This window comes from Sardina pilchardus, chromosome 17 (genome assembly GCF_963854185.1).
Source record: "Sardina pilchardus chromosome 17, fSarPil1.1, whole genome shotgun sequence".
Lineage (NCBI taxonomy): Eukaryota > Metazoa > Chordata > Actinopteri > Clupeiformes > Clupeidae > Sardina > Sardina pilchardus.
In genome coordinates, this window is record NC_085010.1 from 30,619,759 (window position 1) to 30,636,440 (window position 16,682).

General features: G+C 44.1%; 1 protein-coding gene across 1 annotated transcript; it reads right to left on the reverse strand.

The window, feature by feature from the left end:
* Positions 1-2,524: 2,524 nt before the first annotated feature.
* LOC134062056 (toll-like receptor 13) lies at positions 2,525-14,202 on the reverse strand. Its single transcript, XM_062517928.1, has 5 exons — positions 14,060-14,202; positions 13,754-13,873; positions 12,822-12,860; positions 4,620-5,682; positions 2,525-3,337 (listed from the first exon to the last, which is right to left on the reverse strand). Exons 1-5 carry the CDS (start codon positions 14,200-14,202, stop codon positions 2,525-2,527), a joined length of 2,178 nt encoding a protein of 725 aa, XP_062373912.1.
* Between the last annotated feature and the right edge of the window lie 2,480 nt (positions 14,203-16,682).

Consider the following 16,682-nt stretch of genomic DNA (forward strand, 5'->3'; position numbering starts at 1 on the left):
CATTTTGTGAGAATCTCAAAAGACCAAACAGTCCTTAGATGTTAGGATTAGTGAGAGGAGGTCCTGGCCGTGAGTCCGCTGGATGCTGTTTGAAGAGATCCCACTGGGTGCTGCCTGCAGCTGAAGTGGCTGCTGTGCTAGTGAAGGGTGTGTGTAATGGTGGAGTTAGTGGTGGCTGCTTTTGCCACTTCAATGCCTTACATGGAGAACGACACTCAGCTCAAGAAACAGCATGTGTGCTATTTATACTGCAAAAATCTGCCTTGCATCAGGGCTGCCAAGTCTCACGCTTTGAGACTTGGCAGTCTCGGCAATGCCAGTCTTGGCATTTCCCCATTCAGTGCACTATATATATTTTTTTTCATGATGATAAACTTTGGTCATTGCCTTGCTGTAGTTCGAGCTCTGATTGACTGACAGCAATTACCAATCGATCAGTCCTTTGTGCCTAAATCTCACCAACCACAGAAGGCATCACGCAATATAAACAACGTAAGGCGGGTCTTGGCGCCTCTAACTTGTCTTTCAAACACAACAGCGCCGACTCCGACAACTAGAAAACGTTCTCCTTGCTAGTTTTTGTTCACTGTTGATTCGCTGTTTCTCCTTGATTTTCCAAGTTAACGTTAAGGCTGCTAACTAAGTCTATCATTGTCCTATACTTGTTGCAGAGCTGTGTAACATTTGTATGCCTCTTTCTTGATAAGTTCACACTTGAAAAATCGACTCTAATCGGAGCTGCCAAATGTCACGCTTTTTAGTGTGACAGTCAAAAAAAAACTTGGCAGCCCTGCTTGCATGTAGTGAGGTGTTAAGTCACCCAAACGTCTGCTGTCAAGAGACAGAAATATGCGGTTGGACAGAAATATGAATATGGTCTTTCTTCTTTCTCTTCTCTTCTCTTCTCTCACAACTTCTTGTTTTGACTTTAAGTAAATCTGATGTGAAGTTGATTTGTCTTCTAATCATATAGCCTAATAGTGGTTGCAGAACTTCAGTCAGAGAATTTGGTATGTTTGTGTCTCACCTTTTATGGCTTGCTTTTAATAAGACTGAATATTTGTTTAGGCCTACAGTACAGCTTCTTTCATCACAGAACAGAACAGCACCGAATTAAAACTAGAATTAGGTCTAACTCCAATCAAGCACGCAAAATCTTTACTCAAAACATTTTTAAATTGCACTAGTTTAGGCTACGAAGGACTATACCGTAAAAAAGAATTGGTAATGCTTACAGTCGTAGAGGTTACTCATGTATGTCAGGTTTTAGACCCCGTCGATGCAAGTTTGGCATGTTACTTTTATTTTCTATGAGCACACTAAGTCAGCCGAGGGGAAGTGATGTATACTTGTGTTATTGCAGTAAGGTGCATTGTAAATTTTTACAGTCTGTGTGTGTTTTTTTTAATCAATTGTATTAATATTTCCATCTAATTACGTGTTTGTTTATGTATATGGTATCCCCTCACGTCATGTCATGTATGTTCTCTCACGCATTAGCTTAGCATGCTACATGTTTGTCTCGTCTGGCCAGGCGATGACAATCTTTGTAGATATGTAGAAAAACTGCTGAAGAGTTTGTGTTCATACCATAAATCATATAAAATACACTGAAAGACTACTGAAGCAACAGCTGTATTTATTTCCCCTTCATACAATGTACAATGTACAGTCAAAAAAATGTATTATTCAAATTAGCATTCAAACTAAACAATTCTAATACATGTAATAAACTACTCAATATTGATAGAAAGAGCCTACTGTAAATATTATTAATTTTTTTATGAGATTATGACATATTGTGACAGGTAGCTCTTACTTACATTGCTGATGTGATTGTCAAAGTAATTGTATACAAGCATTTCTGAAACAACAAAATCTGAAGATTACATTTCCTTTCAAAAACCTTTCAGTATAGTGGTCCCAGGCTATATTCACACACACACACACACACACACACACACACACACACACACACACACACACACGAACAAACTTAATGTTTACATCTGGGCTTGTTTGTCTGTTTGTTCGCAAGATAACTCAAAAAGTTATGGATGGATTTCGATGAAATTTTCAGGGAAGGTCTGCAATGATCCCAGGAAGAAACAAAGGCTGTGTCTCGGAGATTCGTTAAGAACCTCTTAAGTGCTAAGAACTTCTCAGGAGCATTATTAGAACGTTCTTGGAGCGCTCCTAAGAAGTTCTTAACACTTAAGAGCTTCTTAACGAATCTGGGAAACCCGGCCAAATACATTTTAGGAGTGATCCGTATCACAGTCTGGATCCAGGAGGCAGTTATGTTTTCGCTTGGCGGAGGTTTCTGATCTCTGAGTGCTTTTCTAGTTCATTCTGTGCATTATGTAGCAAAGGTATGTTTTGATTCATCAAGCAAAACAATCTGAAATCTTTTAAAATATTTCAGCAAATATATCAGTAAATATGTTACGTTATGTGTACTACTTTCTGCTACATTCTGGTTGAACTGAAACAGTATAGGATTCCAAAAATTGCACATGGTGACTCATTGCACCCTGTCTGGCAACAGTTTTTTCCAGAGTCTTTCCCAGAATGCCTCCTGTTGGGCTGGGTCTTGAGGCCACTCTATGTAAGTCCTGGTCTTGACGAGTCGGGCCAGCCTGTGATGGGCAGAGAGCAGGTTAGAAGGGATCTTCTCCAGGAACACCAGGATCAGCACATCCCTGTGCTCCACCTGCAGCCGGTAGGTGCCAAGCCGCATCTCCAGGGAGCACCAGTTGCTCCGCAGGTAGTGGCGGCTGACCAGGCAGAGGGTGCGGCGGCTCCTGTACAGACTGTCAGTTATATTCTCCACAATATCCTTCCCCAGCTGGAAGTCCCGGCTGTGCAGGCAAAGCTTCAGGAATGGGGGTCCCCTGCGCTCCAGGTTGGGCAGGAGTTCCTCCATCACCCAGCGCTCGTCCCTGCCACTGTAAGACACAAAGGCATCATGAAGGTAGCGCCCTCTGGTGTTCTGGTGGTGACGCAGTGCCTCATTCAACCAGCCGTGAGCGATGTGGTAGAAGGCCTGCAGGTAGTCTTTGGCCAACTGATGCAGCAGCACAACCGTCATGAACAGCAGGAGGAAGCACAATGTGCTGACAAACAACACAAACCCCACATCCAGAGCCCACATCCAGCAGTGGGCCTGGCCATAGCTGTCTAGGTCCTGGAGCCCACCCCCAGACAAACACCATTCAGGATTGTCCAGGGGGTTTGACATAAACACCTCTGTCTGTTGCTTATTCCTTGCCCAATGGAGGAACCAGGGGCGTAGCGTGCGACGGTGCAACCGGTGCAACGCACCGGGGCCCCTGAGCTTCGTAGGGCCCTTTGCGATTCAGAATTTGTCCAGCGCCTCCCAGCTATGCGACATAAAGTCAACTACAGTGATCATGACGCCGACCCTTGTTAATTACGTACTAATGGAAACCGATTGCTATTTAAATGCTTCACTATGTCCTACAACTTGGTCTCATGGTGGCACCTATCCATTCCCCAATTCTTGTATTTTCTCCTACTTTTCATATCATTTTGATTTTACTAATGATATTTCAATGTTAGAATCAAAATTAATCAATAAAACTAATACCATTATTGATTATTTTATCGTCAACTTACAAGATGTTCTCTCATGGCCTGCTGGGAAATCTGTTTGTCCAGTCATAACATCTTTACGTCATCTCTGATCATAGGCTGCTGCACATGCTAGCAAATGTAAACATGTATAGGCTACTACTCTTACTAAAGTCGTGGAAAGTTAGCAAATTAATAAAGACCTATCTGAGGAGTGCCATGGGTCAGGAGCGATTGAGTGGATTGGCCATACTCTCCATCGAAAATGACAGGGCGAGGAAATTGGATTTCACCACGATAGTTAACGAGTTTGCTGAGCAGAAGGCACGCAAAGTACACTTCTGACGGGTGAGTGCAAATGTTTTTTTATACGGCAACTGATCGGCGTACAGGTTAGTTAAATCAATGGCCGCTGTGCCATAATTTATGTGTCTGTTTGTTCTTTGATGAGTTTGCAGAGAGAGGCGCGCTCAAACTCCAAGATATCTCCTTCTTCGGGTGCGAGTTAAATATCGTATTCCAATGTGCAAAAGAACCACACTCACTAGTTAGTTATCTTATACTTTATTGTAGCACCATGATAAAACAAACGCGTTTCGGCGTCAAGCCGTCCTCAGTGTATTCTTTCATGAGGCCATTGTTGTGCTGCAAGGGAACGTGGTGTGTTCAGTTGAATGAATTTGTATGCGTTCTGTTTTTGATCGTAGGCAGTGTGCAAGTTACGCAAATAGTCGCTGTCCATGTAATAATGACCTTGCGTGCATTCTTTCCCTCTGTGGTCGGTCGGTGTGTGTCTTGAGATATACAAGGATGGGTCGAGATAGCGGGGGAGCGGGGGAGCGGGGGGATGGGGGGGGGGGGGGGGGTAGGGGTCCAGCGCCAGACTTGCACCGGGGCCTTGCGCAACTACGCTACGCCACTGGGAGGAACCAAATATTGTCACAGGTGCAGCGCAGTTTTACGTCATAGACTATTGCAGACTTCAGGCTGGTGAGGTGTTCAAAGAAACCTGTTGTAAAACTGACTTCTGTCTCTATACTATCAATGAAAAAATACTCCAGAGAGGTCAGATCCAGACTGAGCTCGCCCTCCAAAGAATCCAACCAGCACAGACTAAGTGTAAAAATCTGTAGTTGGGTCAAGTTGTGAAACATGTGACTGACACCTGGATCATTGATAAAGTTGACACGTTCAATATCTAAACTCTTTAAATTCACCAATCTGTTGAGGCAAGAGAGACTTTGGATAGTGCTGGAATGCACCTGAGAAAAATCCAAGGAGACCACTGATGTGAAGTAACAGAGAGCAACTGTATGTTGAGGCGCACAAATGAACAAGTCTGTCACAACATAGAGTTTGGTAACAGATTGTAGAAAGGGTCTACTGCATCCCCATAAAACAATCTTCTGGCCGGAGAGAGTGAGACTCAAGTCCACGTCTGGGGTGCTGTCATCAGCGATGACCAAAGTCATAGGGCGCACAGCAGATGTGATGGTGAGTTCAGACAGGTTGCGAGGGAAGCCCCCAAAGATGAGACTCAGGTTGAGAACTTGCATTCCAAAGGGCTCAGTGTTGGGAAGCTTCAGATTCCCGAGATGGAGAATCCTAAGGGAGGGCAAATGGGCAAAGCATTCGGCTTCTAAGTGCATCAGTGGATTGTGTTCAAGCATCAAACTCTCCAGGGTCTGAAGTCCAAAGAAGGTGTTTTTTGTTAGTTTAGAAATCTTATTCATTCTGAGATCCATGTGTCTCACCTCACTTAGGTTTTTAAAAGCAAAGTCTTCAATTACTTGAATTTTGCATGCAGTGAAGTCTAACATTTTTACATTTGAAATATCTACAAACACTTCGGGTTTTAAAACATACAAGGGTGCAGTGACTATTAAGCTCTGCAGCCCACTAAGTCCCTTAAAAGCAGACTGAGATATGAGGAGTTCTGGTGTCATTCCACTCGAATTCCACCCAGGAGTTTGTAGGAATAGTTCCTGCAAATGGTGAAGCCCCTGGAACGCAAAGTCTTCTATATGAATATGACTCCCTAACAGATACAGTCTTTCTAGGTGATTTAGGCAGACAAATGGGCTGTTTCTGAGTGAAAAGTGTTGTCCAGATTCGTAAACGAAAAGCTTCAGTGATGACAGAGAGACATTGGTTTTACATAGAGAAACCAGAGACTTGTCTTCTGTCAGTGGGTTGCCCAAAAAAACAATACGAAAATGTTTCACATTTTTAAAGGTAGACATGAAGCTGAGATCAATACTTGTCAGCTTTTCTCCTTCCAGTGCAATTTTTTCCAGTTTAGAACATTTTTCCCATGATGACTCTGAGTACTCTTGTAATGTATTGAAATGCAAATGAATATTGGTGACAGACAGTGCCTGTTAGTGCCATTTTCCATTTTTATAATTTAGACTCAGATTTAGATAATATTGTTTAGAATAATTTTGGTGATTGTATATTATAGTATAATTATTTTAGAATTTCATTATTGTGTTTCATTTTGCATTTAGTTAAGTACATGTTTATTCATTGCTTTCCTAGATTAAAATTAAAGCACTTAGGAGTGCACTCTGAACTATGACGTGGCCAGTTCACGTGTGAATTGAAAGTGAAACGGTGTTTGTATCTTGTTCAGTTTTTCAGTAAAGGACGGAGCGAACACACTGTTTTCTACCGTCGTTAACAGTATACACGCGTAGAGACTCGTTCTTTCCGTCTGGATGTGGTTAAATGATTGAACAGTTTAAGAAACAACTAGGAGGGAACTTTAGCCACTACATTAAGTAGAAAACAGTCGCCGAGGGCGAGAGAAGATCTTCTGGAGCCGAGGGATGATGCGCTGCGTTGGGCACGAGTTAACGAAGGAAGCTAGCCAGCTGAAGAAATTGCTAGCTTGGTGACCACGCTGTCGGCAACACTCGACCGGATTTCCAGACGACTTCTACGTTGATGGATGAGTAAACAAAGAATAACATTGAACGATTTGATGAGTTGTAGCTTCAGGGCTGGCTAGTAATGCCGAATTAAGGATAATTTTGTCATTGCAACGAACGTAGCCAAGTAACGTGACCAAGCTAAAATATTAGGAGATTTGCTAGTTAGACACAAGCCACACGGGACATTGGAGAAAAGTGCTATTTGTTAGCTAGTCATACTAGCCCAGAAGAAGCTCGATTTTGACGCTGGAAATAAGAACAGCCCTGGAATCTTGTTTTTTGAAAGCATTTACATGTTTTGAGGTTTGAGGACTGTTTTGGATCCGGATTTCAGACGTTTGCAAGAGCTTGCTATAAGACTCAACTAACATTTGATAGCCAATTGAAATGTCTAATAAAACCAAGATGGATGGCAATGTCAAGCTAGACGTAAAAAGAAAAACCAAGTTAACCAAAAAGGCCCTAGAAGAGAAACTTGATAAACAGATGAATATCAGGAAACGTGTATTAGCACGCCTTGTCTCCAAAGCAGAGGAAATTGAAAACCTCATGAAAAATGATTCCAATGCACTTCTAGTGGAAAAAGATCATCTCAGTGATTACTCAAAATTCTTAAATGAGTTTACTAAAGCGAACAATGCAGTCAGTGAACTGTTATCGAAAGAGGAAAGGGAAGCTGACCAGCAGTATTGGAGTGAGCCAAATCGTACAAAGTATGAGAACTTTTTGGCCAAATTGGAGCAGTGGATAATAGAAGCAAGACGGCACGCCAAGGCTGCTGATGAAAAGGCTGCTGCTCAACATTTGACTCCACAGGATGGTGCAGTGACACAGCAAGGTGAGTCTGATGCTGAAAATGTGGAACCAGACGACAGTGCATCTGCTGTACAAGAAAAATATTGTTCAGTCATATCGGGAAGTGTATGCAGTAGACACTCAAAGTCATCTAAAGCATCGTCTCATGCTTCGTCTCTGCGTAGAAAAGAAGAAGCTAACCGTGCAGCCCTACTCGCACGCGCAGCTGCACTTAAGAAGAAACAAGCACTGCATTTGGAAGAGGCTCAAATGGAAGCACAGCTGAAAGCCAAGAAGATTCAGTTGAAGGCTCAAATGGAGGAGCTAGATGTTGAAACTGCTATTGCAGAGTCCACAGCAAAGCTACAAGTTCTTGAAGATTACGATGACACGGAAAACATAGAAGACGGCATGAATTCTTACCTCTACAAGAACATGCCTATAGCAGCAACCATCGAACGTCATGCTTCAGATGTGAGACCAAAACTGACCAGCTGTCTTCGAGCTATCCAGGACAATAGTGCCTCTCACGGTCCAACTAAACACATGTCTTATGTGCAAGTAAAGAATGAAAGCAACAATTACACAAATACAAGTTCTGATGGAAAGCAAGTTGAACTCGGTGAAGTGTTGTTGAAACAGAAGGATATCACAGAAATGTTAGTCACACAACAGAGACTAGCCAACCTACCTCAACGAAAAGTCCCTGCATTCAACGGAGATCCTCTCGAGTTCCTGCCATTCCTGAAGGCTTTTGAACACATCATACACAGTCGTACAGACAACGATGAAGACCGCTTGTACTATTTAGAGCAATTCACCAGTGGTGAACCAAGAGAACTCGTGAGAAGTTGCCAACACATGAGTGCACAACGAGGTTACGTTGAAGCGAGGAGGCTTTTGACCTATCACTATGGCAACGAGCAGAAAATAGCGGCGGCCTACGTGGACAAGGCTGTTAAATGGCCTCAAATCAAAGCAGAAGATGCCAAGTCACTTCACAGCTTCTCCATCTTTCTCACTGGATGCAACAATGTCATGAAGGACTTGGAGTACCTCGAGGAGATGAACAGCGCGAGCAACCTTCGGACCGTCATCTCAAAATTGCCCTTCAGACTTCGTGAAAGATGGAGAGTCATAGCCTTTGACATACAAGAAAGGGAAGGAAGAAGAGCAAAGTTCTCTGATCTCGTGACATACATCAACAGACAAGCTAAGATAGCTTCAGACCCACTGTTTGGTGATGTCAAAGAGTCATCTGACGCAAAAGAAAAGAGTAAGTCAAGCGCTAGATCTGCCAAGGGAGGTGGAATGAAAAGAACCACTGGCTGTGCTACAAGTGTTAAGCCGGATGAAGAGGATGCCTCAGAGCCAAGAAAGAACAAGCAGACAAGCAACGCGTTTCAAGAGCCATGCCTGTACTGCAACAAAAGACACACTCTGAGCGCATGTAACAAAATAAGAAGTCTGCCAAACAAAGAGAGAATTGAGTTCCTGAAAGGGAAAGGTCTGTGTTTCGGGTGTCTGACCCAAGGGCACATGGGAAAGGACTGTAAAAAGAGGGTCACGTGTGAAATCTGCAGCAAGAAACACCCTGCTCTGCTTCACAGCAAAAGGGACGAGAATGACCAAGAGAACACCAAGCCTGAGAAGAGTCAAGGCTCTACCAGCGGACGCTCAACTCCACAAGAGGATGCGTCAGTCAAAAGTGAAGTCACAGCAGTCACTGGGGCCGGAGGCAATGACTGTATCCTGTCTATCGTACCTGTGCGCATCAAATCCAAGAGGAGCAACACAGCAATAGAGACGTACGCATTCATGGACTCGGGAAGTTCCGCTACGTTTTGCTCCGAAAGATTGATGAGACGGCTTGGCGTCCATGGTAAGAAAGCTCAGGTGCTACTCCGTACTATGGGCCAGGAAAAGCCTGTGTCCTGCTTCGTGCTCTCAGATCTGGAAGTGTGTGGTCTGACAGAGAACAAGTACATCAGCCTGCCAGATGTCTACACACATACAGATATACCTGTAACAAAGGACAATGTTCCTGTTGAAAAGGATTTGGAAAGATGGCCGTATCTGCGGAAAGAAGTACGGTTACCACAGATCGATGCAGATGTTGAGATACTAATTGGAATGAACGCTCACTCTGCAATGGAGCCGTGGAAGATAATTCACAGCCAAGATGACGGGCCTTATGCGGTAAAGACGACTCTCGGTTGGGTAGTTAATGGCCCTCTCAAGAAAGGTGATCACCACAAGTCAAGACAAGGCAAGTCAAGCCACTACAGTCAAACAGCTTCAGTCAACAGAATCTCGGTCTGCGGCGTGGACAGCATGCTACTGCAGCAATACAATCACGACTTTCCGGAGCAAGCCTGCGAAGAGAAGTCAGAAATGTCGCGAGAGGATGTTCAGTTCATGAAGTCTGTGACTGAGACGATCAAAAGGGTCAATGGGCACTACAGCATTGGGATGCCTCTCAGAAACAAGAACGTCATAATGCCAAACAACAAATGTGTTGCTGAGCAACGGGCGTCAAACCTGAAAAGGAAACTCGCCAAGAACTCCAGTTTCCACGATGACTACAAGACCTTTATGTCAGACCTGCTGAACAAAGGCTACGCAGTGGAAGTTCCTGAAGACGGACGCAATCGCAACGATGGCAGAGTATGGTACATTCCCCATCATGGCGTGATACATCCACAAAAGGGGAAGCTGCGGGTTGTTTTCGATTGTGCCGCGTCGTTTCAAGGAAAGTCATTGAACGAGGAGCTGTTACAAGGTCCAGATCTCACTAATGGTCTGGTTGGAGTCCTGACGAGGTTTCGACATGAACACATCGCACTCATCTCCGACATTGAAGCGATGTACCATCAAGTAAGAGTCCCTGAAGAAGACTCTGATCTTTTACGATTCCTCTGGTGGCCACAGGGGGATTTGAGCCAGCCTCTGCATGAGTACAAGATGGTGGTTCACTTGTTCGGGGCTAAGTCGAGCCCGAGCTGTGCCAACTATGCGTTAAGGCGGACTGCAGAGGACGGGAAAGACAGGTCATCACCTGAAGCAGTAACTACAGTCCTAGAGCACTTCTATGTTGATGACTGCCTGGTCTCAACGTCCGACGAGAAGAAGGCTACTACTTTGACCAAGGACCTCATTGCACTTTGTAGCAGTGGAGGATTTCGCTTGACTAAGTGGTCAAGCAACAGCCGCGAAGTGCTGTCATCACTTCCGGAACAAGAGAGAGCAAAGGAGATCAAGAATCTAGATCTGGACAGAGATGAACTGCCCATGGAGAGGGCCCTTGGAGTGGACTGGTGCATAGAATCAGATTCCTTCAAGTTCCGGATCCATGTGAAGAACATGCCCATCACCAGACGGGGTATCCTTTCGGTCGTGAGCTCAATATACGACCCCCTTGGATTCCTGTCGCCGTTCATTCTTCTCGCGAAGACCATCGTCCAGAGTCTCTGTCGAATGAAACTTACCTGGGATGAAGAGATTCCGGAAGATGTGGCAAAGAGATGGTACGCCTGGCTGTCTGATCTTAGCCAGTTCGCCAACTTTTCTGTCAGGAGGTGCATCAAGCCTGAAGGATTTGGTCCAGTAATGTCAGCACAACTGCACCATTTCTCCGACGCTAGTGAGAAGGGCTACGGCGTCGTCACTTACCTCCGCATTGAGAACAGCCATGGTCAAGTCCATTGTTCATTTCTTCTAGGAAAATCAAGAGTGACGCCGCTTAAACCAGTCACAGTTCCCCGCCTTGAGCTTACCGCGGCTACCATAGCGGTGAAAATGGATAAGCTCATGAGGCGAGAGCTTCGGATGGACCTCAAAGAGTCCGTGCTATGGACAGATAGCACCACCGTCCTCCGATATATCGACAACGACGGAGCTCGTTTTAAAACGTTTGTTGCAAACAGAGTGTCGACAATCAGAGAGAACACTAGGCCAGCACAGTGGAAATATGTCAACACGGCTTCTAATCCAGCTGACTACGCATCAAGGGGAATGAAGGCAGAGCACTTCATGAAGTGTCAGAGATGGATTGAAGGCCCTGACTTCTTAGCCAAGGATGAGTCTCACTGGCCGGTCTTATCAGAGTTCTCAAGAGAGTTAAGTGAAGATGATGCTGAGGTGAAGCGTACAATCAGCGTGAACATCATTAAAACCGTCGATTCAAGCACAGACTCTCTCTTCAAGCTTATTCATCACTACTCCGACTGGCACAGTCTAAGGAAGGCAGTCGCCTGGATGTTGAGGCTGAAGGAGTTGCTTAGAAGTCTGTGTGAAATGAGGAAGACGTTTGAGTCTCAAGCCCAGTCTTCAGAAAGTCAAGATGTGAAAATCAAGACAGTTGAGAACCACATGAAGAAATGGAGATCTACACTGAAAGGAACCCACCTGACTGTCAAGGACATCAGAAGAGCAGAAACTGTGATCATTCAGTTCAGCCAACGTCAAACCTTCCATGAGGAGCTTTGCGCACTGCAGAAAGGTGAAAAGATCAAGAGAAGCAGTTCTGTCGTAAAGCTGGATCCTTTCCTCCAAGATGGGGTTCTCCGGGTTGGTGGAAGACTGCACCAGGCAGCCTTGCCAGAACACACAAAGCATCCGGCTATCTTAGCCAAGGATCACCACATCACAACCCTGATCATTAGGAACGCTCACAAGGAAATTGGACATGGAGGTAGAAACCATACCCTCGCTCGGCTGAGGCAAAGGGTCTGGATATGCAAAGGAAATGCAGCGGTGAGAAGTGTGCTTTCTAAGTGTGTGAAATGCCGGAAGAGTCAAGCTGCTGTGAGTGAACAGAAGATGGCGAATCTACCACCTGATCGTCTACTGCCTGATCATCCACCGTTCACAAACGTCGGTGTAGACTACTTCGGCCCCTTTGAAGCAAAGCGTGGGCGCGTGCAAGTCAAGCGTTATGGAGTCTTGTTTACTTGCCTTACAGTAAGAGCAGTCCACATAGAAATCGCACACTCTCTCGACACCGACTCGTGCATAAATGCAGTAAGGCGTTTCATCGCAAGACGAGGACAAGTGGAAGTTATGAGATCCGATAACGGAACAAATCTGGTGGCTACAGAACGCGAGATCCGCCAGGCGATGAAAGAATGGAATCAGTCCCAGATCTCTGAGGCTCTACTGCAAAGAGGAGTCACTTGGATCTTCAACCCGCCTGCCGGTTCGCACCATGGTGGTATCTGGGAGCGACAAATAAGAACAGTTCGGAAGATACTTACCAACCTTCTGAAGCTCCAGTCACTCGACGACGAATGTCTGCAAACCGTGATGTGTGAAGTAGAAGCAGTGATCAACAGCAGACCCCTTACAAAGTCATCCGACGATGTGGACGACCTCGAACCTCTGACGCCCAATCATCTTCTCCTTCTCAAGGGAAAGCCAGCGCTCCCTCCAGGTGTGTTTCAGAAGGAGGATTTACACTGCAAACGAAGATGGAGGCAAGTGCAGTATATCTCTGACATCTTCTGGAAGCGTTGGTCCAGAGAATACTTGCCCCTCCTACAAGAGAGGCAGAAGTGGCTGGAGAAGAGGAGAAATGTGAAAGTAGGAGACATCGTACTTATCGTGGATGAGAGGGCTCCAAGAGGGTCCTGGTTAATGGGAAAAGTGGAGAAGACAATCCCCGACGCTTCAGGGTTCGTCCGTCGGGTCCTTGTCAAAACGAAGACCAACACATTAGAGAGACCCATAGACAAGTTGTGTCTTCTGCTCGAGATGGAAGAATCTCACGGACAATAAAAGACATTATTAGTTAGGAATTTGTTATTTTCTACAAATGTTATCTTGTAAGCCTCATCTAGAATAGTCTAGGTTGTTTGTGTTGTTTAGACCCTAGTTAAAGTCTACAGAAGGACTAAAGAAGGATTAAAATGTTAAAAAATGACTCTTTAGTTTAGTTATGGTAATTGTCCTCCCCATGATGAGCAATTAGGGGCCGGAAATGTTAGTGCCATTTTCCATTTTTATAATTTAGACTCAGATTTAGATAATATTGTTTAGAATAATTTTGGTGATTGTATATTATAGTATAATTATTTTAGAATTTCATTATTGTGTTTCATTTTGCATTTAGTTAAGTACATGTTTATTCATTGCTTTCCTAGATTAAAATTAAAGCACTTAGGAGTGCACTCTGAACTATGACGTGGCCAGTTCACGTGTGAATTGAAAGTGAAACGGTGTTTGTATCTTGTTCAGTTTTTCAGTAAAGGACGGAGCGAACACACTGTTTTCTACCGTCGTTAACAGTATACACGCGTAGAGACTCGTTCTTTCCGTCTGGATGTGGTTAAATGATTGAACAGTTTAAGAAACAACTAGGAGGGAACTTTAGCCACTACAGTGCCAGTGCAAGTTCACAGATAGACTGTATGTTCATCTCTGCCAAGTACAAATCCATCTCTTCAATTTGCTGGATTCCAGAGTGTACGAGTTGAGCATGGAGCACATCACTCATTGGCATGCTTAATAATGATACCTTCACTATGGCTTTGAAAGCACTTCTCTCTATGCTGTTGGCATGTGGAAATGAAAACATTACATTTCTCAGAGAAGGAAACTGGATTGGGCCATATGAGCAATTTGGAGTTGTTAAGGTCTCCACATCCATTTCAATACTTAAGTATTCAAGTGAGGCTGAAAAATATGACAGTTTACAGAGCAGGTCTGAGAAGTTCATATCTCCTTTAACACCAAACCTTTTCATCTGACTCAATCCATCGAAAACATCTGCTGCCATTTCTGATAGAACATAGTTTTCAAGTTTCAGTTCCTCCAGATTGTACAGATCATGAAATACCTTAGATGGTACCGACGGATTGCAGCGTTCTGTGCAGGTCATGGAGAGTAGGTGCAGGTTGGTCAGTCCCCTGAAGGCCTCTGGCTGGATTGCAGACAGACAGCCATCGATATACAGGCTCCCGAGACTGTGAAATTTAGTGAAGGTTGCTGGCTGAAGTGATGTTCCATTGCTAATCCAAAGACACAGAATTTCAATGTCCACCACGATAGCAGATAGATCTAGCTTGATGTCAGAAACATCCGAGCAGACGACTGTGGCATTTCTGCGTGGGCAGTTTCTGAAGAATTGTATTTCGTAGTCTTTGTATAAAATATCTTCATAGAACAGCAGGCATTTGTGCGACACCCAGGCTCTGGTGCAAAACACTTGCAGAGAAACAAGCAAAACAACATGAAGAAGAGGCATCCTCACCAAGATTCCAAAATCGGTCTCAACCAGAAGGACTCACTGGTCTTCTGAAGACACAAAAGCGACTGAATGCTACTCTTCGGGATGCTCAAGTGTGACCGTCTTTGAGGCTCACAAGCAACTTTACCATCCATTTTCATTTATCCCATGTACAAACAGGAATATTTGTAGTGCTCTGTGAGAAACGCCTACATGCAAACACGCCTACAGTATATCTGAAACACATCTACTTTCACTTCCTCATCTGTGTGGGGCCCTCTATGAGTCTGGCTTAAATGTGCCCTCTGCTTAACATATTTAGGGCCAAAGCACCGAGGTGCAGCCGCTGAAGCGGCGTCTGTACCGTAGGTGCAAGGCCCTATTGTTTTTGAACAGATTATTATTGTTAGGGCCCGAGCACAGAGGTGCGGCTGTTCAAGAGCTCCACTGGTGTGTTACCATATTAAATTTAAACTGTATAGTGAATATTAGAAGAATTTGAGTTATGTGAGATTTTCAGATTTTTGCACATCATGTAGTTTAAAAATCTTGAGGGGTTGCCCAAGAGGAATTGTGAATAGATTTTTGAATTTTTGAAGTATGTTGAAATGACGAAGGTTTGAATAGAGGTGTCTTATAAAAGAAACAGGAAGTTGGTGTTAGAAAACAGTGAATCATTTGAATGAAATGTAATGGAGTATTAGTTGGTATGTTTGTAGTGACAGTCATATACACATTTTGATTTTGACGTATTTGTGTTATTCAATAGCGCATTAATGATTGTGGTTGACAAATAGTTTTACCTAAAGATATTATGAGGCGAGTTTACAAATAGTAATACTCATATCAACCTATGCTGCAATTTTGACTTTGTTACTGTAATTACAGAATATTAGTTACATAAATCTGATGATATCCACATGCCCAAACTGCTGACCTAGTCTAGTGTCACCAGCTGACCAAATAGGAAATGTGACAGACATTGACAACACCTTGGTTGAAACTTTCCTAAATATTGGAAACTATGATAAGGCTGACACTGACATGCCTAATTCACATGTCTGGTATAGCCTCCCCATACTCAATACATTTTTTCGAGCACTACCAGCTGTTATCTGCATTGCAATGCATATCACAAAATGTATGTCATAAACTAATAACTTGGAAGCATATCATTGTACCCTACATGTTTGTGGTGTAATGCTGCCTGGTGACTGCCATCAGTATAAAACATCACATCACACGAGGTGAGCAAGTGCTTCCAATGTAGAAACGTGCAATAAAACAAGTAGCACACAGAAGTAGCACACATCAGATATTTGAATTTGACAAACGCACATGTTGCTCTGTTAGGTTACGAAATGTCATGGGTCGCGTACCAGAGGTGCTCGGGCCCACCATCGCCGCTTGCGGCTATATTGAAGCTATGGGTGCCTCTCATTATGCCTCCTCGATCCTCGATGCTCGATCCTCGAGGGGCGTTCCCACTGATCTATAACTAACACTGGATAGACTATCCCATTGTTTCCCCCCCATCATTCTTTATGTAGATCAGTGAGGATCGAGGCATCGAGGAGCGAGGGAGGACGAATAAACGCTGCATGAAACGCACCCATTGTTTTCCTAAAGGCCAATTCACACCAAAGATTCACGACGAGATGCAACAATAGGATGACCAGATGTCCTCTTTTTGAGCAGTCTGGCTGGAGTTTCAAAATCACTCTGGATTTTGTTCTGCCAGGGGCGAATTATCCTGTTTGACACACCATGCCAATCTCTAGCTATGGTGAAGGGTATGTGGTGATGTGAAGCTTATCAGGATGCATATATCCCGGGACCCGGGTCCATGAAATAGCTGGCCTCTTCTGCTTCTATGGGAATGTTAACCTGACTCTCGCCAGATCTGGGACTTCTCGATAGGAGATGTATTTCTGAAGGCGGGGCCTTGTAAAAAAATCCTTGCATGTGATTTGATAAACCACTTGTCCGTTATCTTGAATGACGTGCTAGGCTACTTCAAGCTCTTGCCAAACCCGGTCGGAAGAAGAGTGAAAACATCCTTGCCACCAATAAATGTCTTCAAAACCATTCTCTGTTCATCTTTTAAAGACTGAATACTCGATAGATTCGAC

Excerpts from the sequence above, each read along its gene's own strand:
- LOC134062056 (XM_062517928.1), bottom strand. The coding sequence starts at position 14,202 with ATGACCTGCACAGAACGCTGCAATCCGTCGGTACCATCTAAGGTATTT. Across the intron at positions 5,683-12,821 it reads GACCAACGCTTCCAGAAGAT|AAACAGCCCATTTGTCTGCC; the intron begins GTCAGAGATATA and ends CTTTTCACTCAG. Across the intron at positions 3,338-4,619 it reads TTGATAGTATAGAGACAGAA|CTCAGGGGCCCCGGTGCGTT; the intron begins GTCAGTTTTACA and ends GGCCCTACGAAG.